This window comes from Ailuropoda melanoleuca, chromosome 4, assembly GCF_002007445.2.
Source record: "Ailuropoda melanoleuca isolate Jingjing chromosome 4, ASM200744v2, whole genome shotgun sequence".
NCBI classification, from domain to species: Eukaryota; Metazoa; Chordata; class Mammalia; order Carnivora; family Ursidae; genus Ailuropoda; species Ailuropoda melanoleuca.
This window is the reverse complement of record NC_048221.1, coordinates 133,341,624-133,360,107: the sequence shown is the minus strand read 5'-3', so window position 1 is coordinate 133,360,107 and position 18,484 is coordinate 133,341,624. Positions and strand designations below refer to the sequence as shown.

General features: G+C 40.9%; 1 protein-coding gene across 2 annotated transcripts in view; it reads right to left on the bottom strand.

Moving 5' to 3' along the window:
- NBAS (NBAS subunit of NRZ tethering complex) overlaps window positions 1-18,484 on the bottom strand; it is a 336,415-nt gene that overhangs the window by 25,073 nt on the left and 292,858 nt on the right. For both annotated transcript variants that reach the window (XM_034659882.1, XM_034659883.1), the window contains 2 exons: window positions 15,373-15,568; window positions 2,687-2,826 (listed from right to left, as the gene is read on the bottom strand). In XM_034659882.1, coding sequence (XP_034515773.1) covers window positions 2,687-2,826; window positions 15,373-15,568 — 336 coding nt within the window. The remainder of the gene's footprint in view (window positions 1-2,686; window positions 2,827-15,372; window positions 15,569-18,484) is intronic.

The window sequence follows — 18,484 nt, the reverse complement described above, 5'->3', positions numbered from 1 at the left end:
GAATTCTCAACATTTGCTGCAACATGGACGGCACTGGAGGAGATAATGCTAAGTGAAATAAGTCAAGCAGAGAAAGACAATTATCATATGATTTCTCTCATCTATGGAACATAAGAACTGGGAGGATCGGTGGGGGAAGGGGGGGATGGAGGGGGGGTAATCAGAGGGGGGAATGAAACATGAGAGACTATGGACTATGGGAAACAAACTGGGGACTTCAGAGGGGAGGGGGTGGGGGAAGGGGATGGACTGGTGGTGGGTAGTAAGGAGGGCACGTATTGCATGGTGCACTGGGTGTTATAAGCAACTAATGAAGCATCAAACTTTACATCAGAATCAGGGGGATGTACTGTATGATGATTAACATAATATAATAAAATAAAATTAATTATTAAAAAAAAAAAAAAAGAACCAATTTCAAAAGTGTCCCATCATAGAATCTCTTGTGGTTAAAACACCAATTTGGGCCAGGAAAAGATCTGAAACAGATAACTTTATTTGACTTACCCTCAGGTCCCCCCTTGGATGGAGACATGGCTGGTAAGAGGATTGGTAATGATCTGTTTTTATTCTAATGATTTCATAAAGGAGTTATTTATTTATTTATTTATCAGAGAGAGGAGCGAAGACAGAGCACAAGCGGGGGCAGGGAGGTGGTGGCAGGCAGAGGGAGAAGCAGACTCCCCGCTGAGCAGGGAGGCGGATGCCGGATTTGATCCCAAGACCTGGGATCATGACCTGAGCTAAAGGCAGACACTTAAATGACTGAGCCACCCAGGCGTCCCTTAAAGGAATTTTTTAAAACACAGGTTAGCATTTACAAATTTCACTTCATACTGGCTATAAAAGAATGTACCTTTAAAAAATAAGATTTTTTAAATCTATAAATGCATTACATGTTTAAAATGCAATAAATGTCTTAAGTGAAGCTGGTTTTATTTCTTGTGGGTAAGTGAGTGATTTGAAATGGTCACTGTTCTAAAAGTACAAAAAACTGTAAAACCACAGTAAACTAACCTACCAGACGGGGTTGTACTTTTTGAAAAATTCTCTTTCGACCGAGAGATCCAGTTTGAGGGCATGAGGAAATCTACAATGAAGCCCTAATCATTTGCTAAAAGAGCAAAGCATTCCTGACAACCTAATTAGTGGGTCCCGCATCTACTGCACATTATCATCACAGACGAGCTGGTTAGAAACTGATTCCCAGGCCCCGTAGAGAGAGCTGAACTCAGCAATCAAGCATGGGAGACTGCTTTTAACGAGCACTTGGGGTCCTGGGGCAGCTCTGCCAAGGGCCGGGACCAGACGGCAATGCGGCTTCAATGCACGGTCACACGGAAAACTGAAGGTTTTATGACATGAGAGCCTGGACAGCAGGGTTTCAAACAGCGAGGGTAAGAACTTTATCTTGAAGACTACACGTCTGCATGGCATCCACGCCACAAATGATAGAGATCTAAGAAACTTTCTTCCCCTTTTCTATAGACACTTGGACACAAAACAAAAACACCATTCTCTTTAGTTGACTTTGGGTGAAGGTCAAGAGCCTTGCTAGATGTTCTGTAGGAGTCCTTTAAAAACTGCTCATAGACTAATTTATCTTCAGGAAGCCCTCCTTCTATAACTTCCGACGCCCAGAGTTGTGCCCTGGCCTCAGCAGCATCGGCTTGCTGAGCACGGCAGTACAAGACGGGGCGGGACGGGGAGGGGAGGGGGGCAAGCAGGTGTTTGAAACGGGGCACGGGGGCTCCTATTTCTTGCCAACGAGGAGCAGCAGTTCATGACAGACAGCATATGTGCTTAGAGGAAAGCTGGCCACCTCTTCCAAAGGAATCCCTGGCTGACAGCACAGGGACTGCATGGCCACTGCGTGCAGCCACGAGTGGCAGCTGTGAGCTCAGCGGGACACGGAGGGTGCAGGGGCGCGAAGGTGGCCAGGCGTCGTTAGAGCTCCGCCTCCTCCACTTACCAGCCACGGGATGCCTGAAGTCATCTACCTTCTAAGTCTCCATTCCCTCTTCTATAAAATTTGAGAACACTGCCTTCTGGGTAGGTTTACCGAGTGAATTGATAATATATGTAAATTGCACATAACATTGTGTGTCCTCAATAAATGGGAATTATCAATTTATTCCATATGGATTCTCAAGTTAGCACTGCAAGCTGTGTTAAAAGAGACTCAAGACATTTCCTGGTGAAAATACCAGAATGAAATTATTTTGTCAATATTATAAATCAGATACTTTTTTTACGATTGTATTTATTTGAGAGAGAGAGAGAGAACAAGCAGTGGGGAGGTGCAGAGGTGGGGGGGGAGGGAGAGAGAGAGAGAGAGAGAGAGAAGCAGAGTCCCCACTGAGCAGGGAGCTCGATGCGGGGCTGGATCCCAGGACCCTGAGATCATGACCTGAGTCGAAGTCGGACTCTTAACTGACTGAGCCACCCAGGCCCCCCAAAATCAGATGTTATCACTAAGCATGCTCTGATATTTTTGAGTAAAATATTTGCATGTAGGGGCAAGGAGAAATGGAAAGAAACTGCAATATTTCAAATAAACAATTTTAATTTCTGCTAAAGGCGAATACTGATTTCACATGTTTCTTTTCATTGACTCTTTTGAAGTTACTTCATTTGTAAAACTAAAGAGCAGACAAAAGAAATCTGAGTTTTTGTTTACACTTACACGGAGTCATGTCTCATAGGTGGCCAAGCTTGCAAGAGCAAAACCAAGTGCTGAAATTCCACCTCTTGGTGGCTGGATTCCAGGAGTTCCGTGAAGAGAGAGTAGCGGTTCTCTTCATTCTCAATGTCAGCTATGTCCACCTGGAAGTGGAAACACACACTTGACACTGGTGGCAAAGGTTACTTCACTGGTTTACAGAAGAATTCAAATTTGATGATTTTGATTAAACACTCTTGAAAATTTTTACAATGTGTTGAGAGGAAAGGTTCAACACCACCACCTTCAGCTCCTCCCACCCCCTCAAATCTTCAAAACGCTCTAAGCCTCACCCAGTTTCAAACACTTACATTTAAAAATTGTTTAGAACAAATTACAGAAAGGTTCTTAATGTTCTTTACAAAAATAAATTCAAACAAGTAGAGGACTGGCTTATTGGTATTTAATATGTATTATGTTAACATGTAGAATTATTGTATATGAAATTATAACAGTTCATCATACTTAACATTAGCCAATTTTTTTTCATTTAAATCATCCTAAATACATTTCTACTCTTCATTTTAGTATTATTAATGCTAAGTCTTCATGTAGTCTAGAAAATTTCTCTAATTTGAAATTAAAAATTTGACTAAAGTGCAATTGTCACAGGATTTTCATTACACATCAAAAAAAGCAAAATATCGTTTATTTGCATCTCCATTTCTAACACGGAAGAAGTTTCAATCAAGTAAAGAACATGAATTTGTCCTCTCATTGCGTAACTGAATGATACTTCCTTTACAGGGAGGCAGTCCTGAAACAATCCCATCCCCAGCATCTGCGGATGACGGCGTTTGCTAGGTTCTGTTAGAAAGCAGTTTTCAATATAAAGGTAGCCAACAGCTGGATTTCCTGTTCCCTAGCCTCTCTCAACACAAAGCCTCTACATTAGGGTACATAAGACTCAGATGATGACAGATACCTTGAAAGGATAACGAGAACGGATGGTTACCTATCCATTTGTTAAATTGTCTGTACAGATGCATGTTTCCAAAGCATTTAATTTAGTGGTCATTCTGGCTCTAATCCCAAGGAGCCACCTGAAAAAGTCATAGCACGAATTTCGCATTTTCACAACAGTTGTTATGTACTATGAAATGACTGGTCATCACTGTGGTAAGTCCTGCTCATTCGGCAAGCCGACAGATCCTTCAAAACCTGCCGGAAAGCCCCGCGTCATTCCTCCATGGACTAATAACCTAAGAACAGTTTATAGTTTTTGAAATAATTTCAGAATCCAGGAAGAGTTCACCCTTACGACCATTTTGGGTGGAGAACAGCATGGGTGTTATTAACCTCCCCTTACAGATGAGGTAACAGCCTTATCTGTCCTGGTCACGTGGCCAACAAGTGGCAGAGCCACCACGTAATTTACGTAATTACAACCAGATCAGGATGTTCTGAAAACCAGAGGACTCAGTAAGCTAGACACACTCTGAAGTATATAAACGGGTGGTCTGATTGGGAGTTTGGCAATATGCTCTTGCCTACTTATAAAGAAACATTAAAAAAAAAAATCTCAAACTCAAGACATCCACCTGTTTTTACCCAGCCTCCCACCTTCAATTCCAGGCCCAGGCGCCTTGCGTCCACCACGCACGCTCCTACCTCGGGAACTTTGATCTGTTTTCTCTGCCTGGCATACACTCTCTGCAGATATCTGTAGGGCTCATTTGCTTATTTCCTTCAAATTTCTCAAATGTCACCTCATTAGAGAATGTGCTGTGTAACTGCCCTCCTCGGGTTGCATTTCCCTCCACCGTCTGTCTCCCTCACCTCGTTTTATCTTCCTTCTTAGCACTTACAAGTATGTGACGTATCATCCATGTATTTGCTCATTGCCTTTCATCTTCTATAACAACGGAAGCTCCTTGGAAAGACTTCCGTTTGTTCACTGGTTTATCCTACTACTTCATGTAATGCCCGAGGGACAGGAGATGCATAGCACTTGTTGGGTATTTGAACTGGTGGATAAACAAATGATCAGTGAAGGTATTCCATCATTTACAAAATATTTTAGCACAGAATGGTGATATTAAATATTCATGGTGTGGCCATAAATTTTTGGCTCTTTTGTTATTGGAGATAGATGTGAGGCTTATAAAGAAAATGCCACTGAGAAGGAAGTCACTAAGAGAGACCCTGAGGGGGACTGTTTTTTGACATTATGTCTCGACCAATAATGCCGTGTGGGTGGCTGTGTGATTTCACTACAGTCCTGCTCTGAGGCTCATTTCCCTCTTCGATAAAGGGGCTCCAAGAATCCCCAAAGTCTCAGAAGTTCTGAGGAGGTGCCTGATGGTCAGCAGCGGGAAAATGGCTGCTGTTTTCTGCATTAAAATCCAAGTTTTCACAGTTTATTTGAAGAAAAGTTTTGTGTTTGGAAAATCTGTAAAGACAACTGAACGACAGGTCTGTAATGTTATCAGCAGTGTTGATGCTCCACTTGCTACAATTAACTCCTGCAGGAGTAACAAGTAGCTTCTCCTTTACGTGGACTGTAAGTCCACACGGGCTATGCAACGCCTACCGTGAAGCGGAAGAGATTAGAAAAAAGTGACTCTTTTCAGTACCGTTCGGATTTCTTTCTTTTCAAAAACTATAACAGCTTGTCAATTTTTAGGACATGAAGTGTATGCTAAGGAAGAGAAAGATCTTTAAAAAAAAACTATCAATTAAACCTTGAAATGTTTGTTTTTATATTAGTGTGCCAATAATAGTTTACATTTTTAAAATGTGTTTGGCAAGGAGTTTCTTTGTATAACACCTTCCTCATGTGCACACAGACTTTTTAAGTGTGCTTTTGTCGGGAAACATTGATTTCTGAAAATTCATTAAACATTTCAATTATTAGTAACTTACTTTTCAGAGCATTGGCCTCATGTTTAAAATAGAAATGTGAAAAATATAGCAATTTACAAAATTACCCACTTTGGGTAGGCACACTTGTACACTCCCCTTCACATCATAAAGAGTTTTAAATGTTTAAGTTGTTCAGCTCTTAAGAAAGTAATTTTTTTAAAAAGATTTTATTTATTTATTTGACAGAGACAGACAGCCAGCGAGAGAGGGAACACAAGCAGGGGGAGTGGGAGAGGAAGAAGCAGGCTCCCAGCAGAGAAGCCCGATGCGGGGCTCGATCCCAGAACGCCGGGATCACGCCCTGAGCCAAAGGCAGATGCTTAACCGCTGTGCCACCCAGGCGCCCCAAGAAAGTAATTTTAAATTCTCTATGACTATAGCTGCAAAAGCTATAGTCAGACTTGCAGCCTGAACAAAATGGCTCTGACCCTATTTTTCCCTACTCCTCCCTGCTAAGCACAACTATAAACTTTGGAAATAACGAAAGAGACAACCAAAGAGCTCCTAAAGGTGGGAGGGGGAAAGCTAATTAGCTTGGGACCCCAGGACTGGAGGCACAACATATGCACAGTGTCTGGTATCCCCTCATCCAATGGAAGAGGGATACGTAGACTCAGTATTTTCTGACTCCTGATCAAAAGTCCAGGTAAGGTCATTTCTCATCAGAGTTCCAGAAGGAAGGGAGAAAGAAGGTGGAGTTTAAGGAGTTTTTTAAGAAATAACATTTTAAAGCTTCCCAAATTTGGTGGAAGATATTAATCTACAGATTCAAGAAGCTGAGCTAACCCCAAGCAGCATAAACCAAAGAAATCTACGCCCAGACACATCATAATTAAACTCTTGAAAACTAAAGACAAAGAAAAAAAATCTTGAAAGCAGCCAGAGAGAGAACAATACATTCCCTATAGAGAGAACAATGATTTTAATAACAGGGCATTGCTTATCCGAAACCACAGAGGCCAGAAAGAAGCGGCACAATATTTTTCAAGTGTTAAAAGAACCACCAACTATAAATTCTATATACAGTAAAACTATCCTTTAGAGAATAAAAGGGGAAATGAAAACATTCTCAAGTAAGGAAAACTAAAAGAATCTGTCATGAACAGCCTTCGTCTTGAAGACTGACTAAAGAAACTTCTTCAAACAGAAAAGACATGGGTTTTGGCTCAATATATTTTCATATCACGACTAGTAATGCTACTCATTCATGGCTACAAAAATTGAAGAAAATCATGATGTTATAAATCTGACAAATTATCTGCAAAAAAATTAAAGAGAGAAGTATTGTTTTGAGTCAACAAAAGTGAAAGCAATGGGTCTCAGAGGCCTACAGAAGTTGTGGGAGCATCAGATCAATATTAATACCATGGGAATTTAAATTCCCTAAAATATCTGAAAACAAGGTGCGGGATGAACATGAATGCAGACCTAGGAAAGAATAAGGTTTTTTCTTTTCCAGAAAGTAGCCCAGTTCTTATTAAAATATGTCCTGACAGCATCTAAATACACTTCAAGGCAAGTGTGAGGAGTATGGAGAACTGCTATGTGCCTGAACAGGTACAAGATGAAATGATGGTAGGACACAGTTTAGCATCGAGGAAAAATGACCTGTAGGTGGCCAGCAAATGCTTCAATATACCTCACTAAGGAGAATGTAAAATAATGATAAAGGGCAATTTGTTTAAATATGCAGCTTCAAAATGGTGCTGATAAAGTCAAAGTAACGTGGAAAGACATACTTTGGAGACATTACTGGACTTTCTGAGGCTTAATTGCCTCTTCTGTAAGATGAAGATAACACATATTATATGCTAGTTGTGATTATTAAATAAGAGAATGTGAATAAGGTAGCTAGCAAAATGACTGGCAGATGGTAGGACATAATAAATGACAGGTATTATTTATGTTACAGATACAAGCAGAGAGCTGGATATGTGCTGTGATTTCTTCTAATAAGAATTAGGTCTGTAGATTAGACAGGACAGAAAAAGAATACAAAGAAATGTGGCTGTTTTAGGATAATGGAATCATGGGTTAATGTTCATCTCTTGTTAAAGTCTCGTTTATTTGTACAATACAGGATCTGGAATGGCTCCATAGCATGCCTTCTATGATGAGTGAAAAAAATCAACAATTTCTCACAAGTTTTTCTTCTAAGTTTTGTTTGATTCTACCCTTTTCTCCAGCGAAAGAGAAAGTAACATACGCCTCTGTCTCCTTCCCAGTGAGCAGGGGGGTGAAAAGGTCCAATATTTTACAGGCACCCTACAGTTAGTGACCATTTCACACAGACACCTCTAACTAAACATCATAGGATTTTAAAGGGCAAAATTCAAATGTGACTCAAATATAAAGATATTTCTTTCCCTTTTGTCTCTGAAAGCGATGCTTCTGTCCTCACTGAATTAGGGGACTTTAGCCCTTGCTGTAAGTCAATTTGTCAAGTAGCTGCAGCCTCCTTATCAGACAGAGTCGCTGTCCTTGAAAACGTGGACCGAGTCACCTATTCTCTGATGAAAACAGTTTTAACCTGGAATTTCTCTGTGGCCGCTGACAGCGAACATGGCTACCCTACACTGAGGATTCCTCCTGAAAGCCGCACCTTCCAGAGGACCCGGCCATGCCGCTTAGTTGACCTTCAGGTATTTGTGAATACAAAATAGATATTAATGCACATACACATACTTCATGAATGGAACATAATTACCATCATGCAGAGAATGATTCTTGAGGTAGTAATTATGAATCACCATATCCCTACATTCCACAGGAATTGATGAGCTGTTACAACGCCTCCATGATTTACGCAATTTGGGGGGTAAATCTGAAATTCTTTCCAAACAAAAAGTTCAAAGAAAAAAATTGAAAAGTCATTCCCACCTACTTCCTAGCCTCACCACACTCCAACATCCAAACGCTGGGATGTTTCTCGCCTCTTCCCTGTCGTCCTTCAGCTTTTCTCTCTAATCGTGACAAGGAACGAAGAGACAGCACTGCTATAGGAGCGGTTAGGGGCATGCCTAGTGTGGCTGCTGATGTTCTCATGCCTCTGGGCGCGAGGCCCTGGATGTGATTCTCCCACTACAAACAGAGCCCCAGTGGGTCCCGAGCTGACCTGACCCGGGGAGGAGGGCGGTGGGATGGAGGACGCAGTCACCAGTGACATATACTAAACCCAGTGTGCATCTAGGAAGAGGTCGCTGTGACCTGGGACATAGACAAGGCTATGAAGAAAGTCTGCCTAGTGAAGGGGATAAGTAGAGCCTCCCTATCTCACCACACAGCCCTCAGCCCCCAAAAGTGTTCTTTAGATGTAAAACATGGCCCTGAACTTAGTGTCTTTCTCCACAAAACTAGTTTGTCCTCTACTCTTTCCTAGTGCCTTTTCATCCTTCACAACTTAGGCAAACATCAGAGGGACACCAAACGTGTTTCTTGTCCCCCCATGTCTAAGCAGTCCCCCAGCCCCTGGTAGTAACCCCTTCAGCTTTCTTTACCCTCCTCTATCTTCACGGTGGTACCAAGTTCGAGGCCAAATTCGGGCCACTTGACCGCTGCCACTGATTGGCACCACTCCAGCCCACCGCTCATGCAGAGGTCAGAGGGCTTCTCCTAAAACACATATCTGATCACGTTGCTTCTTGGGCACCCCTCTTCCATGGGGCTTAACACCATCAAGGTGAAACCTGTGTGGGACACTGGAAGTAGTCTGGCCGGCTTCTTTCCGGTTTCATCTCTTGCCTTTGCTCCAAACGTCCAGCTGTGCTGAACTCAGTTCAAGACTCGCCTCCTTGGGGCAGGCTTTCCTCACTGCCTCCAGACACAATGGCTACGGGCCCTCCCTTGAGCCCAGCACTGTGCAGACATCTCCACAGCACTTACAGTCTTCAGGGAATTTGCTTCCTTGCTTTATACCTATGTGCTCCACTGGATCGGAATCCCCACACCAACAGGGCCCACTTCCCTGGGCTGGAGTCCGAGATTTACATGCATTAGCCCACTGGGAGAGGCTTAGTGACATCTCCAAGGTTGAAGAGCGAATGAGTGGTAACCCTGGGATCTGAATGCAGTTGTGCAAAGAGCCCAAACACTTCACTGCTAATGGCCTGGTCTCTTTGTCTAGCCCAGAGTACAGTACAGTGAATGGTGCATAATCTGTGCTTGAAGGATCTTCAACGAACAGTTCACATACAACAGTTATTAGGCGTGGCATTTTTCAGGACGTTCTGATTCAGCGGTAGTGAACATACACAGTGCTCTGTACTGAGACGGTGAAAAATGCTAAGAGATGAAGCAATGCTTTCTGTTTTCTGAATCAGACTCCTCATTCCTCATGCCCAGGCACGTGCAATCCAGGCAAAGTCACAGTAGCAAGAGGAGAAAGTGAGCAGAGCATACGTTATGTAGTTCACGGATACCCAAACCTTAGTGCTGAATATCTTTCCCTGGCAGACGGGACGAAGTGTGGTATAGGGCCAAGAACACAGCCTTTGAGATCAGACAGAACTGGGCTTGAAATCCAGTACTATCGTTTACAAGCTGGGTGGCTTTAATAGGTTATGTGACCTCATCTCACACAGAGAATGGTAACGACTTAGCAAGACTGTTCTAAAGATGACACATATTGCGTGGTGCACTGGGTGTTATACACAAGTAATGAATCATGGAACTTTACATCAAAAACTTGGGATGTACTGTATGGTGACTAATATAACATAATAAAAAATTATTATAAAAAATAAAGATGACATGTGGTAATGTGCACTTCATGTACAATCCACAGTCCCCTCTTCCCCCCATGATACCCACGACAAGGGGGAATATCCTCAAAGGAAAAAAATCCTTATTCATAAAGAAGGGCCTTCCAAGGTTTCCAAATATTTGCAGAACCCAGTAACACGGATGCTCCCTTAACTTTAAGCATTTTAGGAGAAAAGGCATGTTGAGCTCTACTAGAACATTTCAGATCTCTTGCTTATGTCCAGACAAACATGCTTGTGACTCGTTTGCTTCCATTTGAGAAGCAACTGGCTGGCCAGATATCACTGTCAGCAAAGTACAGCAAATTAGTAAAAAACGGTATCAATCTACAAGCACCAGGCCACTCTGCAAGGAAACCTTTTCACTATGCCAAGCAAATCATTTTTCCTTGCATTTAAGTGGGAAGCAGCGTGGTCTAATCCTTCCCCACTCGTGGCAAGAACAGCTGATTGAAACTCAGGGGTCCTGGCCTTGCCATTTTAAAGGTGACCTTAGATAAGTTTTAAAAAAATTAAATGTTCATTTATTCAACAACTATTTACTGAGAGTGTCTGTAGGATCCCTGTTCTAATGTTATTTATATTCTAAAGGAAGAAGACAGACATCATATAATAGACAGATAGAAGGACCGGCAGGGAGAATTTAGCAGATAGTAATGGTTACAAGAAAATTAAAGACTTTATGATATAGATTGTGACTAGGGACCTACTTTAGGATGCAGTCATTTTAGAAACGGTGACATTTAAGCTAAAATCAGAGGAGGTAACTTCTTTCTGGACATCATGTCCTTTTCTATAAAATGTGACTATGGAACCGGCAGGCTTTCGAAAGTCTCCTCCGGTTCCAGGAATCGGTTTCCACGGCTTTTAAAGATCTATTACCTGTATGGATAATTCATATGTGTGGGATATATGTGTGTAGGCACATATATTTTTAACATCAAATATGACCCTATGCTTGATGAAGCAAATCATTTACGGCAGTGAGTTTTAGCTTTGAAGACACTTAAGGTAACAGCAAATTCTTCATAAGAAACTAAATCCAGCTCTGCATACTGACCCTGTCCTACTGTTCACTTTCTGAGCTCTGATAAAGAAGTATTTTGTTAATGTTTTGGGAAATGAAGCTAAACTGGCCTCTGAACAGAAGAGTTAATATGTCCTTGCATGTTTCAAAGTAGGCAAAATGCATGAATTTGTAATAAGATTAGAAGTTTTCTTAAACTGGGACACCTGGGTGGCTCAGTTGGTTCAGCTTGCGTCTTTTGATCTCAGCTCAGGTCTTGACCTCAGGGTCGTGAGTTCAAGCCCCCTGCGTTGGGCTCCATGCTGGGCATGGAGCCTACTTAAAAAAAAAATAATAAGTTTTCTTAAACTAATTTTTTCAGGTGATCACTTATGACCACAAATCCAGACAGACTGAAATTTAAAAGGTGCAACTCTAAGCCACATGTCCCTTTTTATACAAATACAGAAAAAAAAAATAAAGTGAAGGAATATGGAATTTTTTGAGGAAACATCAGTATTTTGGCCTATATTTTTCATGCACCAGTTAACTAGAAAATTACAAAACCTGAAAAACTCAGATAAATTGTACCAAGGGAATGAACACCGTACATTCATCCCTTCCCCGCCATACCTTCTCTCCCTCCCTTCTCCCCTGTCCTCCATGCCAGGGCACTTTTCTGGAATGGGGAGGAAGGCCTCTCAAGCAGTTGAAAAATGAGGGCCTCTGAATTTTTAATTCTGTTAACTAATCACTAGAAAACTAGAAATTGCTGTCTCTCTGAGAACCAGGGAGGTAGCAGGCTCCACAGACTCTGTGTTTAATTTTGCAGGAGCTGGCTGGTTTCCCAGCAACACATTGATTTGTGGGGCCACTACTTGGGGCACCTCGAGGATAATTAAATATTAAGTCCCTCTTTGATGTATGCAAAGTCTGCCTAAGAGGATTACCAGCCACGGCAAAGGTAGCAGTCCTACATTTTCTGGTAACTGAACATTGCAATATTATTATCTATTCTTATCTTTGCTCGGTAAGAATCTGTCTCTACCCTTAATATTACCTTTGAGAATGAAGAAAGGGATAGGGAACAGAGAAAATGTGTGCCCATACAGTCAACATTTTGGGGTCTTCTAGGTGTCTGGGATAGAGAGATGAGGAAGAGTTTAGTGGGTGTGGAGGAAATGACAGTGAGCAAACCATGCTCTACCCCCCCTAGTTTAAGGTTCCACTTTGCACACTGAGTAGACAAGGCTCACAGTTTAGGAATCTTCTCTAAGGCAATAAAGCAACAGAGGAGGGAGGGTGGCCAAGACCTATGCTTACAAAGGATTTACTCACCGGGCCCTGATCTTTCTACTGCTCTAGAGAAACGTAACACAGGCTTTTAAAAACAATAATGGAGAGGACCTCCAATGTAAACTCTGGGCACAGTTCTGTAACGTTCGAGAATTTGCTGCTGTCTCCACTGTGAAGCCACAAGTTTTCTGCGGTCATTTTCCATGTAGTGAACAATTATTTACAGTTATAGGCAGAATTCCCTGACCAAATTCACTTGCCCTCCAAAACAGATTTGAATCAACAATGCCAGGCTGACATAGAATACTTCGTTTTTACAGGAGGAGGAGGAGACGCTCACTGACTTAATTTATTTGGGGAGGAAGACTATAGATGAATGGCATAATTAAGCCATGAGGGTAGTTTCTGTATTTCCACTACCAACTACTCGAAGAAACTCAGCTCGTTAGCTTCCAAGAACAGGGAAACTGCTTTTTAAGGACAAAGGAAAAGGAGGGGGGGACATAAAAAGAGTAAGGGGGTGTGAGGTGAATTTTACTTGAGTCAGAGGGGTTGGGAGAGATGTTTTCAAAGGGCCTAAAAAAGCAGTGACGAGCATCTACACACAGACAGCAAAGGAGAGAAGCCAGACTCTGCTCGGTGAAATAGTCCAGTCAGTACAGAAGAGTACGCGGAAAAGGAATCTTAACAAAGGCTAAGCTCCCTTAGATCCTGTTTTTGGAATGAGTGTCACTATAAAGAAATTAAAATCTCAGAAATATCCATAAATCACTGGAATCCTATAAACACTGGAACTTGTTGTTTAGGTAATTGGAAAGTGAAGGAAAGCTTAAAAGAAGAAGGAAAGCATGGTTATATTCATGCTATTTCTGAAGCATTTTGCCCCAAATATCAAAGTGTCTGTTCTACTGTTTTGACATGACAGAGAAAATGGATGTTTTCCCCTTTCCCTGGTCTCCACATTGTTTTGTAATATTGTTGGTATAGAGGTTGGACATAACATGAAGCGAGGCTCCAACCAGAGAAGGCGGCCTCACTGTCCCACCCAGCTCCAGCCACCAAGGAAGACGAAACTGAGCAAGGTTGAGAACCTGGAAACTGGAGGTTGTGTCAGAAAAGCACCTAAGAGTAGAAGCGTTCATTTGTTTCAGAATGAGTCACAGTCCAAGATCCCATGTGGCAAACATAACATGACCTAATTCTGAGCTTACCTTGGAGACGTTACATGAACCTTCCTGTCATTAAAACCAGTATACGTCCAACGTCAACTATGCCAGAGACCTGGAATATACTTTATCGTCTATTGTATTTGTGTTCATACACTGCTCTTTAAAAAGACTGTTAGTGATCTCTTCAAGGCAAAATGTTGAGACTAAATATGTTGGTAAGGTCATGGGGCTTCAGAAAGAGTATTACTCAGATAACGGTGACTTTTAAAATACAATCCATTTCAGCAATTTGGCAAGATTACAGAATCTCTGATAAGTCCATCTTTTTTGCATCTCAAATTCTCTAACTCTAAAGAATAGATAATAGTATTTACCCCTTTCCCTCATATAGGGAAATAAAGAGCATATAAGATAATAATTATGAAGATGTTCTGAGAAGAACATTCTTATTAGATATTATTAGATATAAGATATTCTTAATATCTGATTCATTGTTAAAAAATAAGAAATTCATTGTTCTTTCAATGTAGTAATAAGGACATAAATATTAATTACAGAGCAAAGCTTTAAAGTTAGAAGGTAAACTGAGTTGCAGTCAGACTTTCAGGAAACTCTCTTGCAGAGCAGATTATGCAGGAAGCTGTATTTTATTGGCATATGGTCTACCATGCAGGCTAACGCACTTGACTGAGATGACTGATCCTTATACCCTGTGTTTTTTAGGATGCATCAATTTAGAGTTCGAGCCAAACTTCAATGGCCACCATATTTCTTTGATTTAGGAATCAGCATTCCCATTTACTCAATCAATGAGTATCTGAGTTCAGAGTATGTGCACAGCATACTTAAGGGAATTCAAAAGATAATAATACATCCTCCAGGGTTTCTGAGTTTCCACAGTAGTGGGGAGACAAGACTTAAATAGTAATGATAATGATGATGATAATGATAATAATAATAATAATAATAATAATAATAATAATATATGGTACATCATTAAAGCTGGAATGTGTGGAATTCAAAGTTAAGTTTGAAATGGTCAGAGAAGGTTCCAGAGAGATGATGGACTGAGTGAGTCTTGAAGGATGGGATGGAGAAAATGAGATCTTGTGTGTGTGTTCAACATTATCGATCTAGGTACAGGAGAGAGAGGAGGGCACCTGCCTGCCTGGGCAGAGTATGAAAAAAATGAATTAGCTAAACTGCATATCACATTTCCATTTCCATCTGCATTTCTCCAGGAACAGGGAGAGCTGTGATAATTAACTGATACTGTGGAGAATCCTGACTATATCCTACGAAGAGAAAAGTGCTCCACACATGGGAGATGAAAGAGACATCACCTCCAGTGCATATGCACATTCACACAGATGGACAAATCCAAACCAACGCTGTTGCACATACTTAACTACTAAACAGCTGGACTGAGGAACATAGTGGAAAGTGGGAATCACCAAGCTGATTATTCACTGTATTACTGTAAGTAATCAAGAAATAACCTCCAATTATTTTTAATAGGGAAAATATTCAGTAACTAGTCAGATGCTCGCTCACCTGTCTCTGGGGCCACATGGCTTTGAGAATGGCTTCCGTTCTAAAGAACACAAGGAGCTTGCCATCCTCCTCCGTCAGGTTAAAAGACTGTCCCAAAATCTGCAGCACCTGAATGCGGGCTCTCACGGGCCAGGCGTCATCAGCACAGAAGGGCCGCAGCCACTCCAGCAGGTCCTCGGAGGAAACTAGGTCTTCTCTGAAGGGCAAAAGCAACGGTTAGATAGAAACTCTTTAAGTCTTTAAAAAAAAAAAAAAAAAATCCCAGTAATCAAATGTGGTGATTGACCCAAAGACTTGTTTGTTGGGTAACATTACTTTCTTTGTTCCTATTGAGAAGAAAAATTTAGATTTTAAATGGCACAAGGCAACCATATTAGGTATTTTAAAACTATGTAAGATGAATGTAATTTTTTTTAATAATATTTTTTATTATATTATGTTAGTCACCACATGGTACATCCCTAGTTTCCGATGTAAAGTTCTATGCTTCATTAGTTGCGTATAACACCCAGTGCACCATGCAATACGTGCCCTCCTTACTACCCATCACCAGCCTATCCCATTCCCCCACCCCCTCCCCTCTGAAGCCCTCAGTTTGTTTCCCAGAGTCCATAATTTCTCATGCTTCAATGTAATTTTTAAGCAGTATCATATTGAGTTACATAAAGCAGATGAAAAATAATCAATATATTCTTAGCTACTCTATGTTTCAGGCAAAGTTTAATAAGAAGTACAGTTTATTTCGGTTAATGATACACAGAGAGCCAGGCATCATTCTAAGTTTTATATAAACTATTAATAGTTGACAGTAACTATGCAAAGTATATATTATAAATTCCATTTTATTTAAAAATTTTTTTCAGTTGTAGAGAAAACTAACATATAACATTGTGTAAATTTAAGGTGCATAACGTAATGATTTGATGTACGTATATATATTCCACTATCATGGAATAGTTACTAATAAGTTTAGTTAACAGCCATTAGCTGACATAGTTACAACATTTTTTTTCTTGAGATTAGAATTTTTAAGTTCTACTCTCTTAGTAACCTTCAAATAGATAATACTATTAACTACAGCCCTTACGCTGTACATGTAAATTCCTTTTTATAGATGAGGAAACAGGCTTCAAGGAAGGAATATGATATACCCACAGATCTCTAGAACAGTGCAACACAACTCCCAACTCCACGTTCTTTCTACCACTATTCTCTGTGATAGAATTTCAATATGGGGTGAGAGCACTGGGTTTCATACTACCCTAAAGATAAGATACGAATGCACGGCTATTAAAGAACTGTGACGTCTAAAAGGCTTCAGAGAAGAAAATATTTGTGCGCTGGAATCTCTTCCCTTGTAATCCCAAATGGGCCCTCTCAGGAAAGCAACCGGTTTGATGATGATGTCAATGGATTACTACTGATTACTGTTAAGAGGTCATCTATAGATACGTCACTTGCACAAGGCCCTGGGGAGCAGTGCTAAAGCACTGAATCACGTAGGTTTTGCTGTAACCACATACTTCTGAGGCTTCCAGCAATAAATCACCTAGACCAAGTTCCAAATTCCATGACCTAACAAAAACACAGGAAATTTTTAAATTTTGACAATTATCATTGAGTGTTTCTGTTAGTATGCAATCTATAATATACTTGTCAATACCGTTTCATGGAAATTAAGATTAAAAAGACAATTCAGCATTTGTATTTCAGAATGAAAGAAATGATTAAACGCCATGGATAACAGGCTCAAGCATTTTCTCAATCTATGAAATCATCTGTTAGCTTTACCTATGTGTGTCCTTGACATGTACCAAAAATGGCAAAACTAGGGTGCAAGAAAAGGAGACCACCACCAAGAATTCCTGGAAATCTATGTGGGAAAGTAAGCAGACAGTGCCATGCAGAGGAAAAGCATTCTGGGCGAATGTGATGGAACTGTGAACCCTGGCCCCAGATAAAAATCACGAATGTCATCATTTGCATTTTATAGTTAAGCAGACATAGGTCCTGAGAGTGTGTCTCTTGCAGTCTGTGAAACCAGGATAATGTATATAAAGTACTTAGCCACAGTACATAGCACAGAGGAAGTACTTAATAAATAACAGCTATTGTCTGCATTTTGATCATTATGATTATTACTGCTATTACCAAAGCACCAGTTTGTGCTTGATACAGGGATGAAAATCACAGGATTCCTCCAAGATCTACAAAGAACTTCTCAAACTCAATACACGAGAAACAAATACACAAATCAAAAAATGGGCAGAAGATATGAACTTTTCCAATGAAGACATACAAATGGCTAACAGACACATGAAAAAATGTTCAAAATCATTAGCCATCAGGGAAATTCAAATCAAAACCANAAATTCAAATCAAAACCACACTAAGATACCACCTTATGCCAGTTAGAATGGCAAAGATAGACAAGGCAAGAAACAACAATTGTCGGAGAGGATGTGGAGGGATGTTGGTGGGAATGCAAGTTGGTACAGCCACTCTGGAAAACAGTGTGGAGGTCCCTTAAAAAGTTAAAAATTGAACTACCCTATGACCCAGCCATTGCACTACTGGGTGTTTACCCCAAAGATACAGACGTAGTAAAGAGAAGGGCCATATGCACCCCAATGTTCATAGCTGCATTGTCCACAATAGCCAAATCATGGAAGGAGCCGAGATGCCCTTCAACAGATGACTGGATTAAGAAGCTGTGGTCCATATATACAATGGAATATTACTCAGCTATCAGAAAGAACGAATTCTCAACATTTGCTGCAACATGGACGGCACTGGAGGAGATAATGCTAAGTGAAATAAGTCAAGCAGAGAAAGACAATTATCATATGATTTCTCTCATCTATGGAACATAAGAACTAGGAAGATCAGTAGGGGAAGAAAGGGATAAAGAAAGGGGGGTAATCAGAAGGGGGAATGAAGCATGAGAGACTATGGACTATGAGAAACAAACTGAGGGCTTCAGAGGGGAGAGGGGTGGGGGAATGGGATAGACTGGTGATGGGTAGTAAGGAGGGCACGTATTGCATGGGTGCACTGGGTGTTATACGCAACTAATGAATCATTGAACTTTACATCGGAAACCGGGGATGTA